At 44.6% G+C, this 10,339-nt stretch overlaps 1 protein-coding gene across 1 annotated transcript in view; it reads left to right on the top strand.

Moving 5' to 3' along the window:
- The window catches only part of TNFSF8 (tumor necrosis factor (ligand) superfamily, member 8), a 29,161-nt gene extending 25,788 nt beyond the window's left edge, over positions 1–3,373 (top strand). Inside the window, exons 3-4 of the mRNA XM_010835133.1 lie at positions 157–228; positions 1,702–3,373. Of these exons, the coding sequence (XP_010833435.1) occupies positions 157–228; positions 1,702–2,096 (467 nt within the window). The 3' untranslated portion in view covers positions 2,097–3,373. The remainder of the gene's footprint in view (positions 1–156; positions 229–1,701) is intronic.
- Positions 3,374–10,339: the final 6,966 nt, after the last annotated feature.

A 10,339-nucleotide genomic window follows, 5' to 3' on the forward strand; every position in this document is an offset into this window, starting at 1 on the left:
TACTTGATGGCAAAATGAGAAATAAACAGGTTTTCCTTTTATCCCCCAAATGGAAGCAGAATAGTAATTGTCTCCATCAAAGGGTCATGGGAAAAGATCTGCTATCTCCTTTTCCCAGAGCAGAGAGAGGCATTTAACATGTGGTCTTATTTTCAGGGAATTGCTCAGAGGACATCTCATGTATCCTGAAAAGGGCTCCATTCAAGAAATCATGGGCCTACCTCCAAGGTCAGTAACCAAAACCAGGAACCCCAACCATATGAGGGTCACTCCTGCGGCCTTTCTCAGGTTTCTGGGCCAGAGGTCACAAGCAGAGGCTCATGGCCAAATGTGACCTGCGTGTGTATTTTGTTTAACCTGTGTGATAATTTTTATAATTTGAATTTTAATGGCATAGGGGGAGAGGGGAGAGCATTACTCTCAAAAGCTGCAAGATTCCTGCTTCCTAAACCTCATCCACTCCTTTAAGTTTGCCTCCCTGGCCTGTGAGGGAATCGGTGCTCCACCCCCACCCTTCTTCATTCATCTACGGCCTGCAGGCCAAGGGTACTGTCCTTTCCCGCATACATGGGAAGCAGGCTCTTAATCTCTGCCTCTATCAAGTCATTCACAAGAGAGTCACAAAACTTCCTGGTGTCCAGATTGATAGCTTAATGACCATGTTGGCACAGGCCCCACTTGCATATTGCAGCATGCTTCAGGTAAGAGGTCCCTTAGAGACGAAATAATAAGAGGCATTTATGCTAGGATAGATGAGGTACAGAGGAGATGGCCAAGATTCTCTGCAATAGCCATCCTGCTCATTTTCAAAATTCAATTTTGCAGTTAGATTAGTTCTCATTCTTCAGTTGAATTGCAATGAGGTTTAAAGGGAAGCAATTAAAATGAACATCCCAGCTTCCCAATTCTGAAAGATACCTGGACCCATCAGGGCTGATTTTAACTTGTCAGTGAAAAGACTCAGAGACTTGGCTTCTGACACCAACATGTCTGCTTAGAGGGCCTGCTAATTCTCTGCTCCTCTATAAATCCCAGGTGGGAGGAATCCCTTAATGTGAACTTAAGAGGTCTGCACAATGATGTCTGGCTGCCCTTTTAAAGAGAGGAAGACATTTAAAACTTCAGAAAATGAATAGTTAAGGGATGCATCTGAATGTGAAAGAACAGACTGAGGTTCTCCTAGACTTCTTGACCCCTGAATTGGTTACTAACTGAACCAAACTGAACGCTTTTTCTCTGATACTTAGTGCAATGCTTACCCAATAGCAGTCCCCTGTTGATCAAATGTTCATTGATTGATTGAATATATGTCCATGATAGCCCAAAACTTATAAGGTATACAGTCCAGGAACTTATAGTCTGAAAAGGGAAAAGTAAAACTTAATAATAATAGAATGATAAAATGATTAAGTGGAAAACAATTACCTCTGGAGGGGGTAAAGGTCTAGGACTGTGTGTTTTCTGACCCTTCAGCTTTATGCTTTAGAGAAAAAGCAGAGGGATGGTTTTGTACCTGTACCTTAAACATTTAGCAATGCCTAGGAGTAACATGGAAGGTATTCCAGACAGCTGAACCAGCAGGCAATATTACAGAAAACATGGGGCTTGAATGGGGAACCTTGAATAAAAGTTTCAAATTTTCCAATCTGCATCCGAAATTTGCCTAATGACTCTGAGGTCCTTTTGTCTTTCTCCTTCCAGTGTCAAAGCATATAAACAAAACCCAGTTGTCTTGGAACAAAGATGGCATCATCCATGGAGTCAGATATCAGGATGAGAACCTGGTGATCCAGTTCCCAGGTTGGTACTTCATCATCTGCCAACTGCAGTTTCTTGTGAAATGCCCAGAGCATGCCGTCGACCTGAAGCTGGAGCTCCTCATCAACAAAGACGTTAAAAAGCAGACCCTGGTGACAGTGTGTGAGTCTGGAGCACAAACCAAGAACATATACCAGAACCTCTCCCAGTTCTTGTTGGAACACCTCCAGGTCAACACCACCATATCAGTCAAGGTGGATAAATTCCAGTATGTGGATACAAACACCTTTCCCCTTGAGAACGTGCTGTCCCTCTTCTTATACAGTAGTTCAGACTGAACCACCCCTCCTGGCCTTTGGGAAGAAAGCAACCCCCTACCACACAGCACTTATCCTTCCAGACACTTGGGGAAAACAAGAGAACTTTAGGCCAAGACTGAAAACACAAAGGGAATTAAATAGTACACTTCCATCCCCTGGGAAGATCCAACTCAGGGTTAAAAAGAGACTTTTGAGTGAAGTATCGTCCAGATAGAAGGTGGGGACGCAATGTGGCATGGTGGACAGAGCCACGCATGGGAACCAGAAGGGATGGATTTAGGCCCAGCCCAATCACTAACTCACTGTGTGACCTGGAGCTAGTCCTTTCCCTTCCCTGGAACTTGGATTTCATGTCAGAAAAGCCAAGGGGCTGAGTTTTAACCTTTCCAAGTCTCCTCCATCTCAGAAGAGCAGGAAAAAAAAAAAAGGTCTCTCTCATCACAGACCTGAGAACTAAGATTCCAGGCGCTGTTCCCGAAGCCCCCAGCCAAAGGAAAGGCCCCCACATTGGCATAAAACTGATGGTACTTAGGAGCCTTCTGGCTGTCATGTCACTCGGGATTTGGGGATGAGGTTCAGGGCGCCTTGCTTGACAAATGGAGTGGACAGTAGGATCTAAAGTGTGCAAAACTGACCATCCTGAATCTAATACCTTGTGGGTATTTGGAAAACCACCCGGCCAGGCTTCACTCTGCCGGAACTGAGACTGACAATAAGACAACAGGCAGCTTTTGTTTCCCGTCAGGAAAGTGCCGTGCGTTCGGCAAGTACTCAGCGCGCAGCCGCCACGGTGATCAGCCGTTTGGTAAGAGAAGAGCGGCTGCTGTCTCCCACATGAACTCTTTCCCCACTTCAAACAGCTCTCAGGAAACCATTCTGTGGAGGGTTTTTAAGGCCTCACTGTGTTGCTGACAGACGATGATGACTGAAAATGGTGAGGACTTGTGACTAACGGCCGCCTCCTCTCCTGATCTGGGTGATGAGGCCATTTCAACCTACGTTTACATGTGTCCATCCGCGAGGGAGCACCTTGTTTGCTCGAGAGAAGGACCACTGACTTGAAATGTAAGCTCGTGGAGTTATGCTTCAGAGGAAAAAGCAATGCCTTAACTGCTATGTAAAGGAAGGGAGTAAAACTTGCATTTTTCTCAGTTAGGAGGAAAGAAGAGAAAGGAGTAGGAACTCGGGAAAGCTTGTCAGAGAAGGGCTAGAAATGATTTAAAAGAAGGGAAGTAAAAACAGCAGTGGTGGTGTGGATGAGAGGGACTTCGGAGAATAAAAACGGCTAAGGGAAAGATTAAAGTAATTTGCTGAGCCAGGTGTTACATTGACCGCTTCCTAGGTCTCCACTAAGAAATGTTCAGTGAAGTCTACATTTCTCTTCAACACTTTCTGGAGCAGATTCTTTGGGAGGAGTGGGCATTGGAAGAGATGTTGAATTCAGCAAATCAAGTGGTCTGTGATAAAAAACAAAACAAACAAACAAACAAAATAACATAGGTTTTGAGGACCCGAAGCCACAGAATAAGGGGGCACGTGGCATTTACACCCTAACTCTGTAGGACAAAAGAATCATGCTTAAACCAACTCATGCATTCTTGAAAAAGTATCTGCAACCTAAGCATGTGGAAAATTTTCTACTGTCTCATATATTAACTTGAGAAAGTTTCCATTTTCATTTTTAACCAACACTCCAGAGCAGAGGTACCTGATATTTACCTCCTGAGGGGTTCCTAATCTCAGTCTCTGTCAGGCAATGGCCTGAAAGCCAGCATCTGAAGACACAGAATTTAAAGGAATCCAGTAGCAAGACAAACAATTAGAATAATAATCATTAATAACCCAATGTAGGGATAATACAGAATCCCTGGTGGCTCAGATGGTACAGAATCTGCCTGTAATACAGGAGACCTGGATTCAATCCTTGGGTTGGGAAGACCCCCGGAGAAGGGAATGGCAACCCATAGGGAGTGGATGGCCTAGAAAGTTTAAAATGGAATTCTGTCACTCCCTGAGTGTTACCAACCCCCTGGTAATGCTGTGAGCAAATGACACCATCTACACAAGTAAAATACGTCATTTTTCAAACTGGGAGTCCAGGCTGCCTGAACGTATGCCTCTTTGGTAAAAACTCATCTGGTGCTCACTCATTCTACCCTCTCCCATCCCAAACACATAATTACACACACACACACACACACACAGACACACACACACAAACTATACTTGTAGAACTTGCAGAGGAGGGTGATGGACAAGTTGATGAATAATAACAAGTGAGTATAAATGTATTTCTGCCCTTGGGAAAATCCACAGGACTGTCTTTCTCCACATTTGGTGACTTCTTCCTCACCCCATTTCTCCATCACACATGGATGCCTCTGTAACTTCCTCATCCAATTCCTTCTCAGAATCCCCGCATCACACAATTCTTGGCTGGGAGAAGGGCCCTGTACATCTGGGGGCAGTGGGGGTGCTGATAGGATCAGGCACTAAAGAAAGGGGTGCTGGAGAAACTGGGCAGGACTCACTGAACGGGGGAGGCTTCCGGAATCCCTGAACACTGCTGACTGTCCTGGTACTGGGGACAAAGCTGTTGAGAGCATAGAGGAGCACTGCCCTGCGGCAGGCCTCAGTCCTCAGGGATTCCTCTGTTTCTCCCTGACTCTCTCCAAACAATCCAGGATCATCATTCTAATGTGAGACAGGTGGTCTGTAGATTTTTGTACATGGTCAAATCACGGAAAAAGTTTAGGGTCCCATGATGTAAATGTTTCATCTCTCGGAAAATGAAGAAATATATGATATGAACAATATTTTGCAGTAAAAAAATTAAAAGTTCTTTGTTTTATTTGAGGTTACATAGATAGGTGAGTGTATATATGTGTGTTTAAGTAGGTATGTGTGTATGCATGTACATATATGTATACTCTATGTATGCATATGTGTATGTGTGTGTATACAGTTTCCCCTAATAATTGTTTTACAGGTCATCTGCTTAACCTGGGGTCAGGGGAAGAAGCCTGATTATTGCTCTGGGCACTGCAAAATTTATATATTCTTGTATTTATTTTTAATTATGAAAAGAACAGAAAGTAGTATTTCTCCCATGACTCACCAGTATTTAATAACTATTAATATTTTACTATATTTGCTTCTGCTTCTTTTAAACAATAAAAAAAAACAGGTAGAGCTGAAGCCTCCCTGCTCTGTTCACTTCCCTGTGCCCTCCCCAGAGCTAATACAGCCTGGGAGTTTGCATGTTCCCTTCACTTGGTGGCTCAGATGGTAAAGAATCCACCTGCTATTCTGCAGGAGACCCGGGTTCGATTCCTGGGTCAGGAAGATTCCCTGGAGAAGGGAATGGCTACCCACTCCAGTGTTCTTGCCTGGAGAATTCCAGGGACAGAGGCGCTTAGGTGGGGCTATAGTCCACAGGGTCATAAAGAGTTGGACATGACTGAACTGAGTGACTAACACTTTCACTTATATGGTTTTATATTTGTTTTCCCATAGGAATATATAGTACAAGTCTGTGTGTTTTTAAATTTTTCAATAAATGATATCCTACTTTATATGGCATGTTGTGACTTGAAATTTTCATATAACATTAAGGTTCTGAGATTTATCTAAGCTGACACACACAGATCTATTAATAGCTCATTCATTTAACTGCTATTATACTATTTCATTGTTTGAATACATCAGAGTATGCTCATTCTCCTACGGATAAGGATGTGGCTTGCCTTCTGATCTTGCTGCAATAAGGATCTTCCTGTATACTTCCCATCCCTTGTTGCCATTTTTCAATACAGCAAAGGGATTCTCTTTAAAACTTAGAAAGAGCACCCTAAAGCTACTACGTTCACCTTGACCAGTGAGGGTTTACAGTCCTCTGTGGTCGCAACTCACAAGCTGGAGCCTTGGAATCTAAAGAGCCATTTCTGTATTTCCTAAGAACCTCTCTGCTCTGTGCTACCATCCCACACAAAGTCCGGAGTGCCAGTGTGGTGCCAGGCCCCAGGCCAGGTGCCAGCTTGTGTGCCACGGCTCTGCCAGGCTACTGCAAAATCAGCTCTAGTTAGCGTGTGCTTGGAACGTCTTGCCAAATCACTCCAGGGCTCCCCTGGACCTGGTTCTCTTTCTGGAGAATGAATGAAAAGTCTAGTCTGCAAGAGGGGTAAACGCAACACCAGAAGGAAATTTCTCCCGAGACTAAACATCCATGTTCCTTGGCTCAGGTCCCTTTTCTCTTCAAACTCCACACTGTCTCTCTGGGTGACTGAACCAACCCCCTTGCCTTCAAATGACACTTTCTTGCCAATGACTGCATCATCTCTACATTCAGTTTGGTTCTTTTCCTAAAATCCAGTCCAGTACAGTAGCTATTGTGCTCTAGTTCTGAGACCCTGCAGTGGGAGACTGAACTCAGTGACTAGTGCAGTGGCTCTCAAGCTCTGTTTCACTTTTGCCTTGACCCAGGGGGGAAAAAACACCTTACTTTGCAAACAAATGCATGTGTGTGTGTACATACAAACAACACACACACCTCAAAGACAAACATTTCATTAAGTAATACTTACCCTTATTTGTGACTACGGAAATAATTTTGTTGTGACCACCTGAATTGATTTTATAATGTTCTCATGAGTCACATCCCACAACCGTTTAAGCTTTCCCTGCCTCACAGGTGGGAAAGTTAAAAACAGACTTTCCTTATTCCCTTGCAGCTCAGGCTTTAGAATGGTTTGGTCTTAGATTTTGGGATGTTCATCCACTCACTCAGCATGCACAGCTGTGCAGGGCTGTGGTTATCTTGTAGCTGCAGGGGTCTGCCGGGGTTCCAATATCCAGCTTACCAGGTGTGGCGAGCCTGGCTGTAAGGACAGGAGAATGCATTCTGCTGACATGGTCTGTTGTAGATTCACGTTGGTTCTAGAGCTGGCAGTAGCAGTGGCTTCCTTATTGGGGGTGGTTTCCTGTTTGAAATGGTGATGTTGTGGCTGTAGAGGGGGCAACTTCCTGACTGCAAGACTGTTGAAGAGACAGCAGGGACCACAGAGGCTCAGTTCCTAGGAGCAGCCTTAGAGGTTGCTCCTGAGAGCTCAACCTGGATTCTGTTTCCTCAGCCCTCTTGATGATCCATAAGCCATTTAATGCATAAACGCTAAGTTGCTTCAATTGTGTCCAACTCTTTGCAACCAAATGGACTGTAGCCCACCAGGCTCCTCTGTCCATGGGATTCTCCAGGCAAGAATACTGGAGTGGATTGCCATGCCCTCCTCCAGGGGATCTTCCCAATCCAGGGATCAAACCCATATCTCTTAAGTCTCCTGCATTGACATGCAGGTTCTTTACCCCTAGCACCACCTGGGAAGCCCAAGCCATTTAATACACTGGGATAAATGCCTTCCTGCTAAACAAGCTGGAGTGACGTCTGTTCCCTGCAACTGATGCCTGATGGATACAAACTCAACCTGTATACAACCGACCTCATGATACACATCCCACACTTGTCACCATCCCCATGTCCAAATTCCAAGGACTACCCGAGACTCCCATGACCCTTGTTTCCTACCTCCCATCCAATCAATATCTGTCTAATATCTGTGGGTCCTCTGGTCTCAGCTACCATCACCTCCTAACTCACCTCCCTGTCTCACTCCTTACAAATTATACCTCCAGACAGAAGAACAGCTTTCCATTGTTCTTGGGACTGACAGCAAAAATTATCATTTATCAAGCTCTTATATGTTATATACTTGTCATGTACTCACTCATTCAATCCTCAAATCAGCCCTAGGAGGGAGGCATTATTACCCCCACACTGCAGGCAACAATTACATTGAGACTCTGAGACACAGAGGTGTGGTCAACATCACACAGGCCAGGGGTGGCAGAGTTGGGATTCAAGCCCTGGTTTGTGAACATTCACCTTTCAACATCCATGCACCAGCTGCTATAAGCCCAGCCTTCCTAAAATCCAAGCTTTCCAAACCAGCTCTGTCTCTCTCTGCTGCTGCTGCTGCTGCTGCTAAGTCGCTCAGTCATGTCCGACTCTGTGTGACCCCATAGACGGCAGCCCACCAGGCTCCCCCGACACTGGGATTCTCCAGGCAAGAACACTGGAGTGGGTTGCCATTTCCTTCTCCAATGCATGAAAGTGAAAAGTGAAAGTGAAGTCATTCAGTGGTGTCTAGCAACCCCATGGACTGCAGCGCACCAGGCTCCTCCGTCCATGGGAGTTTCCAGGCAAGAGTACTGGAGTGGGGTGCCATTGCCTTCTCCCTGTCTCTCTCTAGAGCCTGCCTTTCTCTTCAGCACCACACCTTTATACCAACCTCCCACCTCCTACGTCCTCTGCTCAAATGACACTGAACTTCTCCCAGTTCCTCAAACCTGTGTTCAGCCTTCCCACCAAGTATTTGCATATGTTTTTTCCTTCTTCCTGGAATGCTCATTTCACTCTCTTTTACTTGATTAACTCCTATCATTGTTCTGAGCTCCTTAACGAAGTCCTTCTGGATCTTCTGGCCTCATCTAGTCCCCTGCTGTACACTCTCACTCTCGCCCCATCCTTAGCTGCATGACACTTCCAACATCCAAAGTCCTCAACAGCAGGGACCCCGTCAGTCTTACTCAGTGTTCAGTCCTCATAGTCTAGCACAGTTCCCGATATATCTGACAGCTGTTCCATAGCTATATTTCTTAAATAAGTAACCAAAGAAAATCTTCTCAAACATGGGCCCTATTCTGGAGAAAAAATACCAAATAAGCCACCAAAAAAAAAAAACTTAAAAAGACTGAAAGCCGCCTTCTCTTACGAAGTTTCACAGCACTCAAGAGGGTCAAGAATGCTGATTAAAGAGAGGGCAAATTTTCAAAAGACAAAATCCACCCCTGCCATTAGAGAATTTGGAAAAAGACAAACCCTGACTGGTTTCATTAAACCTTTTCTGTAAGTCAGATGTAATATTTGCTATATAATCTATCTCTTCAGTTCAGTTCATTCCAGTTGCTCAGTCGTGTCCGACTCTTTGCAATCCCATGGACTGCAGCATGCCAGGCTTCCCTATCCATCACCAACTCCCAGAGCTTGCTCAAATTCATGTCCATGGAGTCAATGATGCCATCCAGCCATCTCATCCTCTGTCATCCCCTTCTTCTCCCACCTTCAATCTTTCCCAGCATCAGGGTCTTTTACAATGAGTTGGTTCTTTCCATCAGGTGGTCAAAGTATTGGAGTTTCAGCTTCAGCTGAAACTTTCAGCATTAGTCCTTCCAGTGAATATTCATGACTGATTTCCTTTAGGATGGACTGGTTGGATCTCCTTGCAGTCCAAGGGACTCTCAAAAGTCTTCTCCAGCACCACAGTTCAAAACCATCAGTTCTTCGGTGCTCAGCTTTCTTTATAGTCCAACTTTCACATCCATACATGACTACTGGAAAAACCATAGCTTTGACTACAGGGACGTTTGTCAGCCAAGTAATATCTCTGCTTCTTAATATGCTCTCTAGGTTGGTCATAGTTTTTCTTCCAAGGAGCACCTGTCTTTTAATTTCACAGCTGCAATCACCACCTGCCAATGATTTTGGGGCCCCTCAAAATAAAGTCTCTTACTGTTTCCATTATTTCCCCAACTAGTTGCCATGAAGTGATGGGACCAGATGCCATGATCTTAGTTTTCTGAATGTTAAGTTTTAAGACAACTTTTTCACTCTCCTCTTTCACTTTCATCAAGAGGCTCTTTAGTTCTTCATTGCTTTCTGCCGTAAGGGTGGTGTCATCTGCTTATCTGAGGTTATTGATATTTCTCCCAGAAATCTTGATTCCAGCTTGTGCTTCATCCAGCCTGGCATTTCACATGAGGTACTCTGCGTATAAGTTAAATAAGCAGGGTGACAATATACAGCCTTGACGTACTCCTTTCCCAATTTGGAACCAGTCTGTTGTTCCATGTCCAGTTCTCACTGTTGCTTCTTGACCTGCATACAGATGTCTCAGAAGGCCGGCAAGGTGGCCTGGTATTCCCATCTCTTGAAGAAGTTTCCACAGTTTATTGTGATCCACACAGTCAAAGGCTTTGGCATAGTCAATAAAGCAGAAGTAGATATTTTTCTGGAACTCTCTCGCTTTTTCAATGATCCAGTGGATGCTGGCAATTTGGTCTCTGGTTCCTCTGCCTTTTCTAAATCCAGCTTGAACATCTGGAAGTTCACAGTTCACGTACTGTTGAAGCCTGGCTTGGAGAATTTTAAG

The sequence above is a fragment of the Bison bison genome, unplaced genomic scaffold (assembly GCF_000754665.1).
Source record: "Bison bison bison isolate TAMUID 2011002044 unplaced genomic scaffold, Bison_UMD1.0 scf7180017864039, whole genome shotgun sequence".
Classification (NCBI taxonomy): domain Eukaryota; kingdom Metazoa; phylum Chordata; class Mammalia; order Artiodactyla; family Bovidae; genus Bison; species Bison bison.